The 24,368-nt window shown below is 34.3% G+C and overlaps 2 protein-coding genes across 2 annotated transcripts; both read left to right on the forward strand.

Annotated features, from left to right (window-relative positions):
* Nucleotides 1–3,248: 3,248 nt before the first annotated feature.
* On the forward strand, nucleotides 3,249–6,867 carry LOC146934369 (heat shock 70 kDa protein BIP2-like). The gene is made up of 8 exons (XM_085706247.1): nucleotides 3,249–3,360; nucleotides 4,039–4,309; nucleotides 4,410–4,624; nucleotides 4,725–4,967; nucleotides 5,086–5,565; nucleotides 5,686–5,840; nucleotides 5,956–6,038; nucleotides 6,139–6,867. Exons 1-8 carry the CDS (start codon nucleotides 3,306–3,308, stop codon nucleotides 6,644–6,646), a joined length of 2,010 nt encoding a protein of 669 aa, XP_085562373.1. The 5' UTR covers nucleotides 3,249–3,305; the 3' UTR covers nucleotides 6,647–6,867.
* A 7,437-nt stretch (nucleotides 6,868–14,304) lies between these two features.
* LOC146934370 (uncharacterized) lies at nucleotides 14,305–14,783 on the forward strand. The gene has a single exon (XM_085706248.1). The coding sequence runs from the start codon at nucleotides 14,384–14,386 to the stop codon at nucleotides 14,624–14,626; it is 243 nt and encodes an 80-aa protein (XP_085562374.1). The 5' UTR covers nucleotides 14,305–14,383; the 3' UTR covers nucleotides 14,627–14,783.
* Nucleotides 14,784–24,368: the final 9,585 nt, after the last annotated feature.

Raw genomic sequence — 24,368 nt, forward strand, 5'->3', positions numbered from 1 at the left:
TTGTTTCAAAATGAATGTCACTTTCGGTTTTCAATGCAATAATAACTTTTTCTTTTCAATTGTACCCTTCAATTAATACTATGTTACACTACTTTCAAAGTATTATTTTTTCTTTGATGAAAAACAAACCAATAGTTGATTAGGATAATTTGGTAAAATTGCTATGACATTTGACTACTTTATTCCATTCCTTAATCTGTGTGCAATTGGCTAAAACGACACTCATTTTGAAACGGAGGGAGTATTAATTTTTTCTTTCTACTTTTCTATCTCTTTCTCTTCTATCTCTCCTCTCTTTCTCTTGTACCAAACGACCCCTGCAATACCTGAAAACCGCTTCATCACTGAACCGGAAAATAAAGCAGAAAACCGATATAAAATTGGACAAAACCGGAAATACAATGTATTCATATTTTTTTAATGAGTAGTGATATTTTAACAACCATTTTGGTACAACCTTTGAGACAATTTTGTTGTTCTCTCTTTTTATTGGTCAAAAAGAATAGAGAAATGATATTTTGACAACCATTTTTTAACAACTTTTGGACAACTTTCTCTCTCATACTCACATGATATTGTTATCCTCTCTCTTCCTTTTTCTCTCTCCATTGTTTTTGACCAATAAAAAGTGAGAAAAACAAGGTTGTCAACAAAGTTGTCATCAAATGGATGTCAAAATATCATTACTCAAAAGAATATAGAAAGAAAACGTAAGAGAGGATAAAAACATAATGTGAGTATGAGAGATAAAGTTGTACAATAGTTGTATCAAAATGGTTGTACAAATATCATTTCTCTAATTCCAATTGTCAAGTAGGGTGTTAGCCTGTTCATATTGACCTCCCAAGTATCAATCAAGGTTGCGCCAAAAATTAGTAAAGAATGGTAGAAAAGTTTCCATGATCAAACCAAAGGAGCCAAGAATTTGAAGCTGGGCTTATAATTTGTTTGAACAATCCCAGATTGATCCATATTACCACACTGATCTGAAGACAAGAGTGGAAAATTAGTATCGGCCAGTTAGGAAACAAATTTCATAAAGTATTTTCAGGAGCTATATATAATCTTTAACGAATGTTGCCTCTAATATAAATAAAGTCGGGTTTTTTAACTTTTCGATCGACCAAATTGCACTCATTTAGATATTGAGAGAATTTAGAAGTCGATGGTGTATTAGTAGGAACACCTACAGACTTTCCATATTAATAGAGAACTATATTAAAATCACATGTCAAACTTCGAGGTAGGTTAAGATATTGATGCATATTACAAAGCTTGGTCAACGAATCTTCGAGGATTCTAACTTGGGAACTCTCATAAACCCTTGTTATAATCCAAGGGGCTTTATAGGGAGGAGACACCTTCAAATACACACATTAACATAGAAATTACATTGATTGAAATGTAACCTTGTTCCCAAAGACACGAAATACCGCTGGTAAACTAGTAGTTTCAGCTATAGAAACACCATCGAAGCCTAAGCAATCAACAACTTTATATACACGAGCATCAATAAGACAAAGTTCTGATAAAGCAAAAAAACTCAGATTATGAGGACGAGTTATATCACAAATGTAATCAAAAAAATGACACCCACATGCACCTCTACAACTTCAAATTAGATGATTCATTCATACACAGTAACAAACAATGGGACAAACAATAGCTGGGTCGTGAGGATGTATGTTGGTCATTTTTCAGAATCCATATTTTCATGATAGTCTAAACTTTCCATACCATCAACAAGTTGTTTAGGAATAACTTCAACATGTATGTCAACCACAACAAAAATCAATTATATATGGAAGTTTAGGTCTTTGAAGGATACAAATATCATTGTTTGCCATGCTACTATTTTGCTTACTTCTACTTTCTTGTTTATTAAACAGAGAAGGGATAATAGCTTAAAAGTAAAACAGGTTATCCTTATGGGAAGAAAAATGGTCATGCAATAAAGTAGAATTATCAATTGATTTGGCATGAGTTTTAATTTTAGGGTTGTCTTGTTGGGCCCTTCAATCATTGTCTCAGTCGCTCTTAAATCTTGTCTTATTTCCTTATTTTTATCCAAACTTTCTCACGAGAAGACGCTGTCATATTGGAAAAAGTTAAGGTAACTTCCTTTCTAGCCTCGTTGTTGGTCAGATGGAATAATTTAAATTTGTTACCTTTACTTTTGTGCATCTTAGAATTCCGACGATTTTCTTTCCCTTCTTAATATTGTTACCCAATCTAGTGTTAGAAATTGCTCATTTTTTGCTTTTGGAAACAACGAACAAATCCTTATATTTATGAGAATTTGTTTGAGTTCCCAATACTTGACGACCATATTGTCAGCTGTAGTTTAATTATGATCCCACCTGACTTAACTATAACTGCGAATCGCCGCAGTTGTCTCTGTCGTCACAATCGGTTTCTACAACTTCTTAAAACAATTTTGTGCAACATGGCCACATGTATTGTAATTTTTAGACAAACGAGTAAGCTTTCACACTGGACTTTCACCCACCTCCCACAATTTTGTTCGTATAAAAAATTCAACTCAAACCCGAACATATTTTCCATCGGATCCTTCCATAGCTTAGACGTCAGCTGTAACTGAATTTTCAATTGTCGTAGCAAGGGGGAAGGGTACACTCTCATTCCATATTATGTGATACCCAAGTTTGGATTACAAATCCAAGTCATGACTATATCAATGATTCAACTTTCTGAATCCAAACCTCTAACCCAAATATTCATTCAATACGAGACAATGGTAAAACGATTTTATAGTATCTTTGTTGTTGTGAATTTTGCTCTTATCAAGTGAATAAGCGGTCCCTTGGTTTATATCTCATATGAGATTTTTTAATTAACGTTAAAATAAACTTCATTCAAAAAAAGAAAGGAATGTAGTATAATCAAATGACTTAGACATTTGCCGACCATATTTTGAATTTATGTATCGAAACAAAATTTATCTATTTAATTTTACAAAATAAAATAAAACAGAATTATAAACGAATGCAATAAATTGAACTGATAGTATCAAATAATTAAAGCCTAAGGAAAGGGGAATACATCAACAAATAAGATCGCAGTAGAGCGACTTACAAAGGGAAGTGACATGTTCCTACACACAAGAGGCAATCCCATTGGCTAAAACTGTCCTAACTTGATTTACAATTGGTCCACGTAATCACCAATGACATGTTCGAAATTAAGAGTAAACACTATAAAAAGCGCAGAGTAACACTGGCATCATCATCAATACATCTTCATCTTTGAATCACAACAAAGACGGTGATACATCTCACAACACCATGGCTCGCTCTTCTTCTTGCGGGTCTCTGTTTCTTCTCACCATCATCTCCTTAGGTAATTATCACATATCTCACTATCTTCTCTTTATCACTATTCAGATCTTGTTCACCTTTTTTTCTCATTGCTTTTGTTGTTTTAGATCTTTGATTTTATGGATCTGATTAGATCGATATCTTAACCCTACTTGCATCACATTCTAATTAGTTGTTATTATTATTAAGTAGTTAGTATCAATGAGTAATAGTTTTAATATGCATCTATGCAATCTGCATCTAAGAAACTCAATCGAAAGTGTTTAGTTATTGTTTTGTTTTGAATTTTGTGGAACTGTTATTGTTATGTGTTATTGATTTTCTTATTGCCTTTTAAAGACTGTTAATTAATACAATTACGCGCGGTTTCTTTGAATCTTAGAAGAAGATGCCAATTAGACCTTTTTATTTGTTTGGATTATCAGTTTTCATGTACAAACAAATGTAATTAATTACATGCTTACTAGTGATTTATTTTACTGGCTTCAAATGGATACATTTTTTTTAATACTCTTGTTTTGATAGCACCATAATCATGTTTTTTCCCGTTTAAGGTTCTATTTGTAATGTTGCCTTTAAATAGTTGATTTATGTTGTTTTCGGGTAATGCTTTTATGGGATGTGATTACATGGTTTGGTTTGACACCGATTTAAATGTTTTGAGTTTTTGTCGTTATAATATTGCGATGGTTTATTGCAGGATGTCTATTTGCAACATCTGCTGCAAAAGAGGAAGGGACCACCAAGTTAGGGACTGTTATTGGGATAGATCTTGGAACAACATATTCATGTGTTGGTGTTTACAAGAACGGACATGTTGAAATCATAGCCAACGACCAAGGAAATCGTATCACACCATCATGGGTTTCTTTCACCGACGATGAGAGATTGATTGGGGAGGCTGCGAAGAATCTGGCAGCTGTCAACCCTGAAAGGACCATCTTTGATGTCAAGAGACTTATCGGAAGAAAGTAAGACATCATTATATATGTTTGCTGTTTATAATGACTAATGATTTGTTATAATTTGATGTAATGGGATCAATGTTGACTGAGTTGCTTCTTTCTTCAGATTTGAGGATAAGGAAGTTCAAAGAGACATGAAGCTTGTTCCTTACAAGATTGTCAACAAGGATGGAAAACCATACATTCAGGTCAGAGTAAAGGATGGTGAGACCAAGGTGTTCAGCCCTGAGGAAGTCAGTGCCATGATTCTGACTAAGATGAAGGAAACCGCTGAAGCATTCCTTGGCAAGACTATTCGTGATGCCGTGGTCACTGTCCCAGGTGAATTGGCGAATTACAACTTGTTCCTCATGCAATTTGGTTACTTTCTTCCCCATTTTGTCTTCATTTTAACATTTCTGGTCTTCTTTTGAATATACAGCTTACTTCAATGATGCTCAGAGGCAGGCCACCAAGGATGCCGGTGTCATTGCTGGTTTGAACGTGGCTAGAATCATTAATGAACCCACCGCTGCTGCCATTGCTTATGGATTGGACAAGAAAGGTGGAGAGAAGAACATTCTTGTCTTTGATCTTGGAGGTGGAACTTTTGATGTCAGTATCTTGACAATTGACAATGGTGTTTTTGAGGTTCTTTCTACAAACGGAGATACCCATCTTGGAGGTGAGTACTTATATATGTAAAAGAGAAAGAATAAGATTAAATTAAGACAAATTCTACTTGTAAAATTTACTTCTGTTGTTATTGCTTGCCAAGTGCTAACTCTTCAATTGTTTACCAGGTGAGGACTTTGATCAGAGAATAATGGAGTACTTCATTAAATTGATCAAGAAAAAGCATAGCAAGGATATTAGCAAGGACAACAGAGCACTTGGAAAGCTGAGGAGGGAGAGTGAGCGTGCCAAGAGAGCTCTTAGTAGCCAGCACCAAGTCCGTGTGGAAATTGAGTCACTTTTTGATGGCGTTGATTTCTCTGAGCCACTTACCCGTGCTCGATTTGAAGAGTTGAACAATGACTTGTTCCGGAAGACAATGGGACCTGTGAAGAAGGCAATGGACGATGCTGGATTACAGAAGAATCAAATTGATGAGATTGTTCTTGTTGGTGGAAGCACAAGGATTCCAAAGGTACAACAACTTTTGAAGGATTACTTTGATGGAAAGGAACCAAACAAGGGGGTCAACCCTGATGAAGCAGTTGCCTTTGGTGCTGCAGTGCAAGGAAGCATTTTGAGTGGGGAGGGTGGTGAAGAAACCAAAGGTACCATTATAGTCTATACTCTAGCCTTTCAATTGCATTAGGTAGCTATTATTTGTTATTGATGCAAGTAGGTTTCCTAGTATTACACTCTCTCATTGTTGTGCTATTCTGTGTATCCAGATATCCTTCTCTTGGATGTTGCACCTCTTACCCTTGGAATTGAAACTGTTGGAGGAGTGATGACAAAGTTGATTCCTAGAAACACTGTCATCCCCACCAAAAAATCCCAGGTGTTTACCACCTACCAGGATCAGCAAACAACTGTTTCTATTCAGGTACTGTACCATTATTCCACTGCATATTGCTAGGACATTTTCCTTCTAAATACAATATTGTGTAATGAGGGGTGTTGTACTCAACCGGGGTGTTGTCTGTTTTTATTATGAATAGGTGTTTGAAGGTGAGAGGAGTCTCACAAAGGATTGCCGTCTTCTCGGGAACTTTGATTTGTCTGGAATCCCACCAGCTCCAAGGTTTGTTTTGTGATATCATAATGTCTTCTATGAACTTTCTCTATTGGTGTTTGTATTCTAATTAATTGATTAATCAATTTTTCTTGTGGTAATTGAACAGAGGTACCCCTCAAATTGAAGTGACCTTTGAAGTAGATGCAAACGGTATTCTAAATGTTAGGGCAGAAGACAAGGGCACAGGTAAATCAGAAAAGATCACCATTACAAATGAAAAGGGACGCCTGAGCCAGGAGGAAATTGACCGGATGGTTCGTGAAGCCGAGGAGTTTGCCGAGGAAGACAAGAAAGTGAAGGAAAGAATTGATGCTCGGAATGCTCTTGAAACCTATGTCTACAACATGAAAAACCAAATCAGTGACAAGGACAAACTTGCTGACAAGTTGGAATCAGATGAAAAGGAAAAAATTGAGGCTGCCGTGAAAGAAGCACTTGAATGGCTGGATGACAACCAAACTGTTGAGAAAGAAGAGTTTGAAGAGAAGCTTAAAGAAGTTGAAGCCGTTTGCAACCCAATTATCACTGCTGTTTACCAGAGGTCAGGTGGAGCTCCAGGTGGTGCATCAGGGGAAGGAGAGGATGAAGATGAAGACTCTCGCGACGAGCTCTAGAGATATTTGTGTTTGCTCACATTTGGCTCCCGCTTCTAAAGTAGAGCTAGAAATGATGAGAATTAGTAGGTCAAGCGGAATCTTAGTTTGTTAAATTTTTATGATCATGGGAGAGTTAAGAATTCCCATGAAATTTTCATTCATAGATAAATGACTTAGTAACTTCCTTTTTTGTGTCTAGTTTTTTTTTATATGAGATAATACATTTACAGCTTTCTGTACTGTTTGGCGTTTATGCTCTGCATTCTTGCGTGTGCTTGTTTTGTGACTTTCCCGGGCGTTTATGCAGAGAACCGTAGGATTAGAAGAAAGATACATATGTTAGAATGTTGATGGGAATCATATCATATTATATAACATAATAATCATATTATATAACATAATAGAATTTTCAACTTTAAAAAGTGGTAATACATCTTACCTTTTTATCAATTGAAAATGTAGCAGGGACAAACAAACCTTCTCTGGAGCGGGGAATGTGCCATGGTCAATGACACCCCTTATAATTTTATTATGTTCAGTAAATATATATGTATCACAGTAGTGTTTTATCTATATTACAAATTTGTTTGTTTGGGTGGATGATTTAGTGATCGATCTCGATAGTTGTCATTTTATGTTTCTAGTTATCTTTTACGTTTAAAAGTATATTAGCGGAGGATGTATATTAGCGGTGTTGTGAGATGTATTCGTCACCGTCTTGTTGTGATTCAAAGAAAGATGTATTGATGATGATACGAGTGTTGCTCTGCGCTTTTTATAGTGTTTACTCTTAATTTCGAACATGTCATTGGTGATTAGGTGGACCAATTGTAAATCGATTTAGGACGGTTTTAGCCAATGGGATTGCCTCTTGTGTGTGGGAGCATGTCATTTCCCTTTGTAAGTCGCTCTACTGCGATCTTATTTGTTGATATATTTCCCTTTCCTTAGGCTTTAATTATTTGATCCTATCAGTCCAATTCGCTATATTCGTTTATAATTCTGTTTTATTTTCTTTTGTTTTGCAAAATTAAACAAATAAATTTTCTTGCAATACATAAATTAGTAACTGTGTTGGCTTCAAAATATGGTTAACTATTCATTTTTATATTTGAATGAAGTTCATTTTAACGTAAAATAAAAAATCTCATATCGGATGATAAATCTAGGTATCGCTTATTCGGTAGAAAAGAGCAAGATTCACAACAACAAAGAAACTACAAAATGGTTTTACCATTGTCTCATATTGAATAATTGGGTTCGACATTTGGATTCAGAAAGTTGAATCATTGATATAGTTGTGACTTGGATTTGTAATCCAAGCTTGGGTGTCACGTAATATGGAGTGAGAGTGTACTCTTCCCCCTTCATACAACTGTTGAAAGTTCAGTTACAGTTGAGGTCAAAGCTATGGAGGGATGTAGTGGAAAATATGTTTGGGTTTGAGTTGAACTTTATATGAACAAAATTGTGGTTAGACACACAAAATTTTATGGGAGGTGGCTGAAAGTACAATGTGAAGGCTTAAGTGTTTGTGTACTAAAAATTATAGTACATGTGGCCATGTTGCTCAAAATTGTGGGGGGGGGGGGGGTAATTATTTTGATTTTTATTAAAATTATATGTATAGATATTTTGCATTTTCATATTGTAACAAAATATACTGGTATTTTTCAATGACATCAACAATACAGCAAATATATGATATACATTCTTATCCTTTTGAAAGACATCAACAATATAGCATTCTAGGCAAATTTGTTTAAGGAGGGTATAATTGAAAGTTAAAAGTCAACCCAAAACCATGTATTCCTTTTATATATAGTATAGATAAACTGATACAAAATTAAAAACAAAATAAATTCTTTTTTTTTCATTTCTCTTTCATTCATCATCCCTACACCACGATGACAATTGCTTTTTTGACATTCAGAAGTTCCTAATAACACAACTAAATTACTGAAATACCCCCCAGCGGTAGTTAACTACCGTTGGGTTATAACTAGAAACCCAGCGGCAGTTAACTGCCGTTGGGTTTTTTGGTCTTTTACTTGTGTTGCTAAGACATATTAAATGTCAGAAAAGCAACCGTCCACCACGGTCTCCATACTTCTTCTGGACCGCCCAAAGGGTCTTGCTTGCGATCTAGGATCCCAACACTAAGCCCAAATCCACGTGGTCCAATCACACTATTCACACCCTCATCTACCTGGGACATGTGCTCGCAACAATACTAGATCGATTTAAACATTGAATCGTAACAGTCAATACCTGCCACCAAATCATGCCGCTCGACGGTTACAGACCACGTCATATGTAACAGTGGACCAACGAATAAATAGCCACAACAACTGGCTCCATGCACCTCCACTATATAACAGGATCAATTACATCCTCCACGGTACAATTTATTGTATCATTAACCCACCTTCTTGCTCAAAATATTGACTTGAGCGTCATAGTGGCAGCATGTATAACCACCACTCTCTGTCCCTCCCCCACCGTCGTTCCAACAACCAATTAGCAGGAAGCTCACCGCATTGAATGTTGTTCCCCTGATCAGGTCATATCAATACATGAAACCCAAAATATCTGTACTCAAACCCATAAATTCAAATCTCCACTACACGAGCCTAGAAATTCACGAAAAAAACTGACAATTCTTTATCCTTTCAACCCACAACTAATTCACTACCCCTAATCTCTCTCTTCCCTGTAACCCACCCCTAAAAAAATTCATCTCTCACAAATCATTACTCCAAAACCTCATAATATTCATCATTGTGTTTATATAAACCCCATTGTTCATCACCCTCCATGAACCCAAAAAAACGTGTTTATCTTTTTTTCTTCTTTCTTTTTTCTTGCATATGCATCGCATAAAAAAAATCGTATTTATCATTTTGCATAAAATCACAAAACAACTCATATATGCAAAAAAAACTAACATAAATCCATAAACACCAAACAAACAAACAACCGAAAACAACAACAAGCCAACAACAACACTAATAATATTTATATAACATAATAGTATTTTCAATTTAAAGAAATTGTATTGATTTATGTAAATAATATATTTGTTTAAGATTTTTTTACACTAGGAGTAAAAAAAAGTATTTTTTTTACAAATGACAATTTAGACAATACATCTTACCTTTCTATCAATGAAAAATATAATGCATCACTAACATAACATGACACAAGCAGGGAGCAAGGGACAAACCTTTTCTATAGTGGGGATGTGGCATGTGTGTTTGTTACATGGAATGAAAATGTATTCCCAGGATTAACTTTCCTAGGAATGTTAGAGTGGGAATTTTATTCCTAGGAAAGTTTGATAAAAGTGTTTGTTTGATGATTTAAATTCATGGGAATTCTTTTTTAAAGCCGTGATATAATTTATTAAAATACCCCTACTATGTAAAACATATGTCTCCTCAATTTTCTCTCTATTTTTTTTCTTCTTCAAAGCATCGAATAATCAAACTAACGGATTTGATAATTTCAATTTATTACACATCAATTCATCCATGTCTATGTACTCTTACTGATACAATTCGAATCACATGAGTTTTGTTAAGTACTAATTGAATTATCCACCTTGAGTATTACAAGTGTGTAATTGTGTAATTTGTTGCAAAACCTGTGTAAAGGCAAGAAGAAAACGTGGCACATAAATAGGTAGAAACGTGGGATGCCATGCAGTTACATGGGGTAGAAATGAACTTTTGTGATATTAATGGATGTTAACCGCTGGGAATAAGTTATTCCCATCCTTTGTGCTGAGAATAAAAAATGGGATAATATAGTTGAAAATAATTACCGGGTATAATTAATTCCTTGGAACCTTTTTGTATGCATGTGTACCAAACATTGGAATAAATGATTCCCATCTTACATTCTCAGGAATTTAATTTGTAGAGGGGAAACAAACGCATTGTTAAAATTTTATTTTCTTTAGTAAATATATGCATCAGAAAGGTGTTTTATCATATATTATAAGTTTGTTTGTTTTGAGTGGATGTTCCAATAATTGATCTCGATAGTTGTTATTTTTTGTTTTTAAGTTTAGTGTATTAGTTTTTTTTTGGTATTAGTTTAGTGTATTAGTTAAAGATGTATAATTCATTTCACCGGAGAGAAAGTATTAACATAACAATTAACAAACTAACATTTATTATTAAAAAAATGCAATACATCTCACCTCAAGCCTCTTGTTGTTCTCATTTGTTGCTACACTTCAAGCCTTTTGTTATTCTCATTTGTTGCTAGTTGGTACTTTGCTCTAAGAACACGGAAAGCGTAACGGATCAGCCATAAACACCTGACAAAAGAAAGGTTAAATAGTGTTTTGCTCCCTGTCATTTGAGCAAAATTTGGTTGAACCCCTGTAAAAAATATAGATTCCAACCTTGTATTTTGAAAATTATTTTATTTTGAACATTCATGACAACTGAATGTGTAAAATGATGATACAACACGTTGAATTTACTTTTTAAATTTTTTCCCATTTTTTAATTTCCACACGACATTTTTGTTATTAAATACAAACCAATACAAAATTAAAAACAAAATAAAATCTTTTTTATTTTACCTTGTCTTTTTCCTTCATCATCCTTGCCATCATGATTTTCATACTTGTCTTTGACTGCCTAAAGGGTCTTGCTCAAAATCCAGGATCCAAACACTAGACCCAAATCCACTTGGTCCAATCATATCATTCACACCCTCCTCTATTGGGGACGTGTGCTCGCAACGGTACTAGATCGATTTAAACATTGAATCATGATAGTCTAATCTGCCATCTAATTATCCTGTTGTGCGGTTACATACCACGTCTTCCAACGACTAAATTGCCATAACAACTGACTCCCTGCACCTCCACTGTATAAAATGATTATTTGCATCCTCCAGGGCACAGTTCATTCTATCTTTAACCCCCACTTCTTGCTCAAAATACTGATTAGAGTGTCAGTGTGCCTGCATGTACAACCACCCCCTCCCCGCTGCATTTCCAAAAACAACTAGCAAGAAGCTCACTGCACCAGACGATCTTCTCTTTATGAGGTCAGATCAATACTTCAAACCTAGAATATTTATATTCAACCCTAAAAATTCAAACCTCCATGGCACAAGCCCATAAATTCACGAAAGAAACTCACGACTTTGTATCCTTTCACCCCACGAATAATTTACTACCCTTAATCCCTCTTTTCTCTGTAATCCACCCCTAAAAAATTTCATCTCCCCCAAATCATTACTCCAAAATTCCACAATCTTCATCATTTTGTTTTTGTATAAACCCTAATGTCCATCACTCTCCATGAACCAAAAAAATTTTGTTTTTTTATTTTCACCACCAAACAACCCATATACCAAAAAAAAACATAAACCCATAAACACCAAGCAAACAATCGATAAAAACAACAATAAAAACACACCAACAAGAACACCGAGGCGAATAACATAAAGATGAACACAAAGGCCGAGAAGACAAATACATGGCTTACGAACCCAGAAAAATTTGCAAATCAACTCGACACTTTCCTCCTTCATCCTGTTAACATAAATTAAAAAAATAAATTAATGCACAAAATCAATGAACATTGAAAACCCATGTTATTTATCTCCCTCCTTAATCATTTATAAACCTAAAAAATCCAAATAATTTCTTTCTCCCCCTTCATCGCCTTCTACAATATGGTCATATTCACATCATTTCGTACATGACTCACCAGGTTTCAGCGTCAGACTGATAGGCTCGAGTAAAAAATAGATCTGAAAGAGAGAGGGTGAACAATGGAGAGCATGAACCCAAACCATGATTCTTGAAAGGACAAACAAGATCATAAGTAAAGAGGTTGACCGAAGGACAAAAATACATCCAAACCAGATTTGAAAGTGCACGTTGAGTGTGAGTTGATAAAAATTATGGGTTTATGAAGGCAATTGAAAGGATATAATTATTATTACTACGACTTGATGCATATCTTTTTGTTTATTTTAAAGTGTCTAATAAAAAAAGAAGTTGAAATTAAAAAAATTGTTTTTTTTTATAAAAAGCCAAGTCAGCGTACCATCTCATCAAATTTACACAGTCAATTTTTATAAAAGTTCAAAATCAAAGAATTTTCAAATGACAAGGTTATAATATAAAATTATGAACATGACAAGTTAGAATCCAACTATGTTTTCATTCCAACTATTTTTTTACGATGGAGTTTTTCGGAAAAAAAACTACCAGTAACAAGTTTTCACTCCCTCGACAAAGAAAGCCATTTTCATTTCTTTCACATTGGTTTTTTTGGGTAAGAATGTCAAAATATTATGTTTTTATCACATATTTATTAAATATTCTTGATCACATCTTTTTCATATTCGTCTATCATTTAAAAACTCCAAAATTTCTTAATGATGATGATTCTTATAATGTTCTAATCATGCATACAAAATTAGGGAATGAAATTTGATCCGTTACTCGGAATATTCGAGGCATATTCGAAATGCTATGAAACTTTGCATATGTCTAAATTTGGTTTCTATGACGAGATTTCATTTGTTTTGTTTTGAGTTTTTGAAGTCTTAAAAATTCAAAATTAACTCGTGTTAGTCGAAAAATTCTATTTTTTCAAGATATAAAATTATAATTTTTTTATGTAAAACTATATTTTAAGTTTGTAACATCCAAAACATGTTTAAAAAAATCAAGAAAAATTTAACATCTAGATCGATCATTTTTCTGGACTTAACATATATCACTGTAAGAAATAACAAGAAATTCAAATTAGTAGTATTAGAATGTGTTTTCTTATTTCACATGAACGTGTAGTACAAGATCAATTTAAACAATTGACAGTAATTTTTTTTTTGTTGGATAATAATTGACTGTAAATTTTAAAATCCACGTTATGAAATCCGGCGGAATGGACCAATGAATGACGCGATGACTTTTCCTTTTGATTTGTTTGTTGTTTAAACTTCGCATGCCATGTCTTTCGTCTTACATATTGTGTGCTGGTTTTCGGTGGGCCGGTTCATTTGCCTTCGAGATCGGGAGTCGGGGTCTAGCTGCAATCTTTGTTTGACTTGATTTGGTTTTTCTCTGGTGTACCGGGGGCGAGGGGTGCCCTGCTAATTTGATACTATAGTCTGGTGGGCCGATCGCTTTTGATTCGAGATCGGGAGTCAATTCTTTAACTCAAATTGGTTTTTGGGCTTTGTGTTGTGCTCTTTCGGTGGATCGGAGGTCGCGAGGTTTGTGATAGCTGAATGATCCTTCGGTTAGGTGCTCTTCGAAATGTGGCTCAACTTGGGTGTTGGGGTCTGGGAGTTTTATTTTGAGGGTGTTCTTTGTGGGTGAGTAGTGACGATGGACGGTGGTGAATACCGTGTTTACAGTGCTTTTTTTTTTGAGTCTATTTTAGGTGGCGATATATTTTGGTGGGTTTATCTTCATGAGTGTTTTTAGGTGGTTATGGTGTACCGTCTATATGCGGCACCATTTGTATCTTGTTTCGTCTATACCTTACGTCTTGCGGGGATGACGTTTAATAATATTTGCCGATTAAAAAAAAAAAAAAAAAGAATGACGCGATGATTTGAAATTAGACTTAGCGGAAACGTGTAATAATTAGTATATTTAGAGGGGCAATTGGTAATTTAGGAGGTTGTTTATTCTTGTTGTTTGGGTGGTTGTTGTAATTCTTAGAACTAACAGAAAAAGATTTTAGATCTGATTGGGCGTCGACCACGATGGAGAACAACGGCAGCCTGATATCTAAAGAGAAGTTGGATCAGATGGCAACCTGGGTGGGGTCCACCGTCTCTTCCGCTTTCTTCTCTTCCTTGGAACGCTTTTCTTGCGTCAACGTCACCACTTCTGATCCTCCTGATAACGACGAAGACGATGATTACTCCGACTCCGTCACCACCACCGTCAACAATCCTGATCCCTCCGTTAAGACCCCAAACGATATCACCAACCTCCCCGTTTGAAAACGATGCTACTGGTTCGATGTACAGACCTTTTTTTTTTATTGTTATTTCATGTATAAGTAAGGGATTTGGATTTCAAATTTATTAACATCATCTTTGTAGAACTTCGATGTCAGAATTATGAACATGTGATTCCATTTTGTGTCTCTTTTGCTTATATGTGCTGCCTATTATATCATACATGTTAATCTTGATGCTGTTATGCTATTGTTTCTATTTCTTTCATTCATCATTTGATTTTATTTGATTTCTTTCTTCCATATTTAGAATTGCATTGTTTCGAATAGATTTTGTGTTTGAATTTAAATTGTTGGAAACCGTTGAAATTAATCAATGATTTGGATTTTAATTCTAATGTAGCAAACCGATGTAGTTCAATCTGTTCATGAGTATGCTAGCTATGTTTAGGACTTGATTAGAAGCATAGTATTGGGTTTAAGTAAATGCGATGCAATGTGATGAGTTTTATCTGAAGGTGTGGACATTCAGGGAAATGTTTTGATTTATTGGATGAGTACAGAAAGATGTCTCAGTGATAAAAGAAAGAATGAAGAATGAAAAATATGTCATTGCGAGCTGCTTCCACCTTATACCAAGGGTAAGCAGGACCCAAATCCTAAACCCGTCTAGTCTTTGTCCCACTTGACCCGCAAAGCGTTGGGTTTGTTTAGGTCTAGGGACGGGTTATGGTATAAAGAATTGGCCTGACCAAAATTTAGGGATGGGTTCGGCTTGAGTATAAGTCGTCCCAACCGTCCATTATTCAACCAAACACCTAGTTGTTAGACCTTTCACTTTGGTAATGAGGTTTTATAAACACTATTTGATGTGAAATCTATGTTACTTTAGGTAGAAATCTTGTAGTAAAGTACTATCCTACGAATCATGTTTTGAGTTTGAGTACATAAAATGCCAAAAAACTTTCAATCTTTTACATTCAATCTTAAGTCATAATTGAATCATTACCTTAAAATTTTGTTTCAATTGTGTTTCACTGTTTTGAACCAACTCGGTCTAAATTTGACCCGTAGAATTGGATTTTGTTTGGGTTTAGGGACGGGTTAGAGTCTAAAAGACATGTATAACTCATCCCAGCCCGTTATTTGGTCACCTCTACTTTATACAATAAATCTGTAAGTACTAGCAATAGAGGTTAAGATAAAAGTTCAGTCTAATTAGCCCTTGATGGACATGTAAATTAAAATACCTTTGATGCTTTCCAGTTAGCTAGTTGCAAGTCCTGGTTGCGTTAGTTTATGGCTAGAACCTGATGGGGCTCTAACACCTCACAACACTTATCAAGGTTTTTCATTGAGTTTTTTAATTTTGTCTAAAAAAGTATTTGATATTTTTATGACACTTGTAAAATTTATATCTAGCTACAATTATTGTATGATAGGATGGAAGATAGTAACAAAATTGAATGGGGTGGAACAACTGTTATGGTCGTATTGTTTATCTCCAAACACTGATTTTCAATTTCTCAGTCATAATTTTAGTGCAGATTCAAATTGTATGATAGGATGGAAGACAGTAACAAAATTGAATGGGTTGGAACAACTGTTTGGTCATATTGTTTACCTCCAAACTCTGATTTTCAATTTCTCAGTCATAATTTTAGCGCAGATTCAAAGTTCTACTTAGTCCTTGAGATTTGCTATTAGCATTAGGAGCGAGACTTGTGCAAATTAAACCCATTAACAGTTGACAAATAATCCTTTTAAGAAAGAACAATTGACACATCGTTAAAATGTAAGATTATTGTGTGGAACAAGAATTTGTGCTATTACCCATCTAGTTAAAACAAAGAGGCTAACGAAGTCTATACAAGAATTTCTGCCTAGTTAATATTTTATGTGTAACCTTTAAATGATCTCTGAAATTACAGGCCATTAGCCTCTGAAATAGTAGAAATTTTTAGAAAGAGTTATTTTATGTGCTGTAAAACCTTTAAATTGTCGATTATTTTATTTTATTTAATCTAGAGTCTAGACATTAGTCTTTGTTAGCAAAACCTTTAAATTTGTTCATGTAATACAATACTTTATATCAAATTGGTCTATAAACAAAAATTATGATTGTGAAATTTAGCTTCTTAATTCTTTAGTTAGGACTCAAATCATATTTTGCGCTAAAATGAAAACGATTCTGGACTGCCCATTACATTTGGTTATGGTGGATGGGAAACATGGGGTAATGAATATCTCTATAAAGTAACATGTTACATGTATAGAGGATGCCATATAAGACTAATTTGAGCTAAGCTGAGGTCTATATTTCCTTTTTGTTCTAGGTTTCATCTTCTACATCTACCCTATTTCTTTGCCTGTGCTTGTGTGTGGATAAAATCACTGATTCACTCTCTATAGCTCCTATTACAGATGTATTGCTTTTGTATATTCAAAAAGTACAAACTTACTCAAAGTAAAAAAGAATAATATAGTAGATCAACAGCATCTCATTCACCGAGTAGGTGAAAAAGCCTTCTTTATACGTTGCTTTTGACCTTCATAGGCTAGTCATCTTGCAGTGCTTCTCTGGTAATCTATAAGCAGAATAAAACAGCTGCAATATTATAACCATTTTTATTTACCTTAGAATAATGGAATATACATGAACAGTAGAAACAGTGTTCTTTGAAGTGAGTGAGTGTTTTACCGGTATTATTCCTTGTCTCCTTTATCCTTCCAACAGAGAAGCATGACTATGCATCTTCGAATAATGTAAAACTTTGCTCTCTTCTCCTTCAAAACTCTTCCTTTTGGTGGCTGCTTTTCTGAAGATGTAGAAGGTTCCATATTGATTCTTCCTTTGAGTCGAGCAAGCACAGGAGTGTGTATAAGGAATCTTTCAGTTTATGTATGTTGAGTTGGTAAGAGTTAATACTCAAATTATGGTTGAGGTTGAATAATAATAATGAAGATGGTGATAGTAACGGCAATATAGTAAGGAATTGAAGTTTGTTTTCTTTGGTCAAACATAGAGCTGAGTTTGTGCTTTGAGTAGTGGTCTTTGGCATCTCTGGTCTAACGTCCGGAATCCCAGGACTGATGTCTTCTGTTCTGTGCTCTGCTTCTCTATTTACTGCCAAAAGACAAATTAACAGCTTAGCATCTAAGCCATATATTAATATTTATTTACTAGAGCAATATAATTAAATGCTTAAGCTTGACTCACTGCCTGTGGTTTTAATTTTATCTTCTGCGTAAACTGTCAAATTTGATAGAGACATAAGTATACAGATTATTTATGATACTTTTGCACTTGCACTCCGACTCGCTAAGATTCCTGTTCCCGTCTCTCAAAAATAAAAATAACATTTTTTGAGATTTCAAGTCTTAATTTGTGTCAACAGAATTACAACATTTTTTTAGCTTTTCATTTTTAGACATGCAGTTGTACATCTTATGTTCAGATTTTTTTTTTTTTTTTTTTTGTGGACAAATTATGAGAGGTTTTGATACGAAAAATTCACTTAAACATAAATGGATGCATGATGTTTTTGTTATTTGATATTTTTTTTCTCTCTTCAGACCGTCTTTTTTATCTTCCTCACTCTCAAACACTAGGGAATGAATCCATGCTCATATTTTTAAGGTTGAATTTCAACTCATTATCTAATATGATATGATAAAGGGTTAAATATGTGATTCATCCTTGCAAACAGGGGTCGCTTAAAATTTCGTCCCTATATTCGTTAATCCTTGTTTTTTGCCATTGCAAAGTTTAATCAGTTAAAATTTCGTCCCTTGACCCAGTTAATGACTGCCATGTCATGTGATTAACTTCTGATGACGCGAAATGACAAAACTACCCTTAATTCATTTTCCTCATTTGGGTCCTGTTCTTCTCTTCATCTCTGTTCTCCTTTCACTAAAAACCAAAATTCAGAATTCATCATTCATAAACATTTTTGCAGATCTGTTCTTATTGCCAAATCCCAGTTGAAAATTTTAAATTGAAAATTAGAAGAGCTGGAGATCATAAACAATATACTGGATCTGTTAGAAAAAAAATGGAATTAAGGAGGTGGAGAGCTTCAAATGTCAAGGACAACTAATGTCACCTAAAGCAAGTTTGTAATTTCTTCCATGACAAAGAATTAAAGCAGGTCACGTAAAGATATCATTTTATTTGCTATACGCTGATCTGCAAGAGAATTAAGGCTTAAGGCAATAGAATTTTATTTGACATAAAGCAAGATGACAAAATCAGAAACAAAACATACAAACTCTGAAAACACAGACGAACCTGCATAATATTCAATTGTTACGATTCTTCTAACAATGTTTTGATTTCAAGTTTGTGTTCTTCATAATTTTGTGATGAATTGAGATTTAAATTTGTCTTTGTCTTCTCCAGAACCCTAATCCCTAAATTTGTGTTTCCGGATGGATGGATTACGTCCGTCGGAGGCGGCAAGGGAGGGAGAAATGAAGGAATTGAAATCGATAATGGAAGATGTTTCAAGAAAATGGGTTGTTTCATTTTGTTCTTTTTGTTTTTAAATCTGAATTGAATTGGGATATGGGTTGTTTCTCTCTTGGCTTCATCATCATCGTAACTCTCCTTGTGTAGATCTGTGGACCTGGGATGTTCTATGAAAATGATGAAGAATGTAATGATTCAGTTTTTTTATTTTTATGATTTTCTGGGTTTTTTTTTCTTGTGAAGATCATAAACAAAATGATGAAGATGAAGATGATTCTCTGGGTTTTTCAGTCTCTTGCTTGTCTAATAGTCGTGGCGGTGTTGCTGTTGTTGCTGCACCTGCGAGTGGTGGTGCTGCTCCTGCAGCTGGTGAGGCAAAGAAAGAGGAGAAGGTTTAGGGGTATTTTTGTCTGTTCATGTCCATAATTGTTGAGTCCCACTGCCACGTTAGCTAATCAGTGATGTGGCAGTAATTAACTGGGTCAAGGGACGAAATTTTAACTGATTAAACTTTACAATGGCAAAAAACAAGGATTAACGAATACAAGGACGAAATTTTAAGCGACCCCTATTTGCAAGGATGAATCACACATTTAACCCTATGATAAATGAGAGATAGTGTGTTTAAAAGCGAGGATAAGGAATTGATGGTAGGCAATAAAAATATGACCCCCTCAAATGTTACTTTTTATCATATTGAATCCTAGTCCCTTGTGGATTCTCTCATGTTGGAAAACTAATAATGTGAGGGGACCATATTCTTAACCCCTGATCATAAATCGATGTTTTTAACAACATAGTATGATATCTCTTATTCAAAATGTTACTAGATTCAACATGAGAAGAAATAATATGAGAGAATTCATTCCCCTCCCACGCCTTATGTTTGACAGTTGAATTTGATGGATTTTGAAAAGTTAAGTCAATATTTTGATATATATTTAAGATTTTAAAAAATATATTGAAAGAATAACATTATTACCCCTCCTCCCTCAAAAAAAAAAAATTATTACCCCTCCATTTTTAATCTACCTTTTTCATTACACACTTACCACTTACTATCTTTTTCTCACTTCCATATATTTTCTCTCTTCAGACTGTCTTTTTTATCTTCCTCACTCTCAAACACTGGGGAATGAATCCATGCTCATATTTTTAAGGTTGAATTTCAACTCATTATCTAATATGATATGATAAAGGGTTAAATATGTGACTCATCCTTGCAAACAGGGGTCGCTTAAAATTTCGTCCCTATATTCGTTAATCCTTGTTTTTCGCCATTGCAAAGTTTAATCAGTTAAAATTTCGTCCCTTGACCCAGTTAATGACTGCCATGTCATGTGATTAACTTCTGATGACGCGAAATGACAAAACTACCCTTAATTCATTTTCCTCATTTGGGTCATGTTCTTCTCTTCATCTCTGTTCTCCTTTCACTAAAAACCAAAATTCAGAATTCATCATTCATAAACATTTTTGCAGATCTGTTCTTATTGCCAAATCCCAATTGAAAATTTTAAATTGAAAATTAGAAGAGCTGAAGATCATAAACAATATACTGGATCTGTTAGAAAAAAAAATGGAATTAAGGAGGTGGAGAGCTTCAAATGTCAAGGACAACTAATGTCACCTAAAGCAAGTTTGTAATTTCTTCCATGACAAAGAATTAAAGCAGGTCACGTAAAGATATCATTTTATTTGCTATACGCTGATCTGCAAGAGAATTAAGGCTTAAGGCAATAGAATTTTATTTGACATAAAGCAAGATGACAAAATCAGAAACAAAACATACAAACTCTGAAAACACAGACGAACCTGCATAATGTTCAATTGTTACGATTCTTTTAACAATGTTTTGATTTCAAGTTTGCGTTCTTCATAATTTTGTGATGAATTGAGATTTAAATTTGTCTTTGTCTTCTCCAGAACCCTAATCCCTAAATTTGTGTTTCCGGATGGATGGATTACGTTCGTCGGAGGCGGCAAGGGAGGCGGAAATGAAGGAATTGAAATCGATAATGGAAGATGTTTCAAGAAAATGGGTTGTTTCATTTTGTTCTTTTTGTTTTTAAATCTGAATTGAATTGGGATATGGGTTGTTTCTCTCTTGGCTTCATCATCATCGTAACTCTCCTTGTGTAGATCTGTGGACCTGGGATGTTCTATGAAAATGATGAAGAATGTAATGATTCAGTTTTTTTATTTTTATGATTTTCTGGGTTTTTTTTCTTATGAAGATCATAAACAAAATGATGAAGATGAAGATGATTCTCTGGGTTTTTCAGTCTCTTGCTTGTCTAATAGTCGTGACGGTGTTGCTGTTGCTGCTGCACCTGCGAGTGGTGGTGCTGCTCCTGCAGCTGCTGTGGCAAAGAAAGAGGAGAAGGTTTAGGGGTATTTTTGTCTGTTCATGTCCATAATTGTTGAGTCCCACTGCCACGTCAGCTAATCAGTGATGTGGCAGTAATTAACTGGGTCAAGGGACGAAATTTTAACTGATTAAACTTTACAATGGCAAAAAACAAGGATTAACGAATACAGGGAAGAAATTTTAAGCGACCCCTATTTGCAAGGATGAATCACACATTTAACCCTATGATAAATGAGAGATAGTGTGTTTAAAAGCGAGGATAAGGAATTGATGGTAGTTCACTAAAAACCAAAATTCAGAATTCATCATTCATAAACATTTTTGCAGATCTGTTCTTATTGCCAAATCCCAATTGAAAATTTTAAATTGAAAATTAGAAGAGCTGAAGATCATAAACAATATACTGGATCTGTTAGAAAAAAAAATGGAATTAAGGAGGTGGAGAGCTTCAAATGTCAAGGACAACTAATGTCACCTAAAGCAAGTTTGTAATTTCTTCCATGACAAAGAATTAAAGCAGGTCACGTAAAGATATCATTTTATTTGCTATACGCTGATCTGCAAGAGAATTAAGGCTTAAGGCAATAGAATTTTATTTGACATAAAGCATGATGACAAAATCATAAACAAAACATACAAACTCTGAAAACATAGACGAACCTGCATAATGTTCAATTGTTACGATTCTTCTAACAATGTTTTGATTTCAAGTTTGCGTTCTTCATAATTTTGTGATGAATTGAGATTTAAATTTGTCTTTGTCTTCTCCAGAACCCTAATCCCTAAATTTGTGTTTACGGATGGATGGATTACGTCCGTCGGAGGCGGCAAGGGAGGCGGAAATGAAGGAATTGAAATCGATAATGGAAGATGTTTCAAGAAAATGGGTTGTTTCATTTTGTTCTTTTTGTTTTTAAATCTGAATTGAATTGGGATATGGGTTGTTTCTCTCTTGGCTTCATCATCATCGTAACTCTCCTTGTGTAGATCTGTGGACCTGGGATGTTCTATGAAAATGATGAAGAATGTAATGATTCAGTTTTTTTATTTTTATGATTTTCTGGGTTTTTTTTCTTATGAAGATCATAAACAAAATGATGAAGATGAAGATGATTCTCTGGGTTTTTCAGTCTCTTGCTTGTCTAATAGTCGTGGCGGTGTTGCTGTTGCTGCTGCACCTGCGAGTGGTGGTGGTGCTCCTGCAGCTGCTGAGGCGAAGAAAGAGGAGAAGGTTTAGGGGTATTTTTGTCTGTTCATGTCCATAATTGTTGAGTCCCACTGCCACGTTAGCTAATCAGTGATGTGGCAGTAATTAACTGGGTCAAGGGACGAAATTTTAACTGATTAAACTTTACAATGGCAAAAAACAAGGATTAACGAATACAGGGACGAAATTTTAAGCGACCCCTATTTGCAAGGATGAATCACACATTTAACCCTATGATAAATGAGAGATAGTGTGTTTAAAAGCGAGGATAAGGAATTGATGGTAGGCAATAAAAATATGACCCCCTCAAATGTTACTTTTTATCATATTGAATCCTAGTCCCTTGTGGATTCTCTCATGTTGGAAAATTAATAATGTGAGGGGATCATATTCTTAACCCCTGATCATAAATCGATGTTTTTAACAACATAGTATGATATCTCTTATTCAAAATGTTACTAGATTCAACATGAGAAGAAATAATATGAGAGAATTCATTCCCCTCCCACGCCTTATGTTTGACAGTTGAATTTGATGGATTTTGAAAAGTTAAGTCAATATTTTGATATATATTTAAGATTTTAAAAATATATATTGAAAGAATAACATTATTACCCCTCCTCCCTCAAAAAAAAAAAAAATATTACCCCTCCATTTTTAATCTACCTTTTTCATTACACACTTACCACTTACTATCTTTTTCTCACTTCCATATATTTTCTTTCTTCAGACTGTCTTTTTTATCTTCCTTACTCTCAAACACTAGGGAATGAATCCATGCTCATATTTTTAAGGTTGAATTTCTCACTTGTTCCCGATTCCAAATATTTTGTTTTCTGATCTTGAATTGTTCAGATCAGTGCTTGGCACCTCACTCGTAAGCGCAAAGCAACTGAGGTCTCTCCGATCTCTCCCTTTTTTTCTATGATTTTTTTTTTATAAATTAAATTGGTATCCTTTGTCAATATTAAAAACTTGTGTTCAAACATACAATCACATTTCATCCTTATATCAATTTGTTATAACATTTTCTAATATATATTTATAGAAGTGATCAAGTTACACAGGTGTAATATTTGATTAATGTTATACCGCATAATGATATTTTACAAAAATGACCATTGAATTTGTGGGTTATACGATATAGATCATCTCTATAAAGTTTGGTATAAATAAAGAATTCTTTGATATGTTTTCAAGATGCGTCGATATTAACATCATATAATAAAAGTATTTAAAATGTTAATTTCGACACATCTCGATAATATATCAAATAATTTTAGATTTGTGTGAAAATTTATAAAGATATAATCTCCAAATTCAATGGTCGGTTTTGTAAAATAAAATGTTGTTGAGTGGTGGTGTAATACTACTTAAACATTACATCAATGTAATTTGATATTTCTCATATATATTATATTACATGTCCAATTTCAAGTTTTACATAATATATAGATAAAAGAGAGAATATATAAATAAAAGAGAAAACAATTATTAGTATTCAGAAAAATAATATGGGAGTGAGAGAATCAGCTATAGCCTAAGGATATAAAAAAAAAATATTTCTTTTTCCACCCTCTATATTTCTCACTCACCCTGCAAAAACCTAAAAATACCCGCAAGAGCACATGCTTAAAACTAGTACGAAGAGAAGCTAGACACAGGGAGAATCAAGCAAAGAGAGTAGGATGTCCTGCAACGGCCAAAGAAGGACACCTCTCAAAGAGACTCTT

Source organism: Medicago sativa, chromosome 4 (genome assembly GCF_051527215.1).
Source record: "Medicago sativa cultivar Bolivia chromosome 4, Bolivia_mono, whole genome shotgun sequence".
NCBI classification, from domain to species: Eukaryota; Viridiplantae; Streptophyta; class Magnoliopsida; order Fabales; family Fabaceae; genus Medicago; species Medicago sativa.

Coding starts and splice junctions, on each gene's coding strand:
- LOC146934369 (XM_085706247.1), top strand. CDS start 3,306: ATGGCTCGCTCTTCTTCTTGCGGGTCTCTGTTTCTTCTCACCATCATC. Junction 3,361..4,038: donor TCTCACCATCATCTCCTTAG/GTAATTATCACA, acceptor GGTTTATTGCAG/GATGTCTATTTGCAACATCT. Junction 4,625..4,724: donor TGCCGTGGTCACTGTCCCAG/GTGAATTGGCGA, acceptor TTGAATATACAG/CTTACTTCAATGATGCTCAG.
- LOC146934370 (XM_085706248.1), top strand. CDS start 14,384: ATGGAGAACAACGGCAGCCTGATATCTAAAGAGAAGTTGGATCAGATG.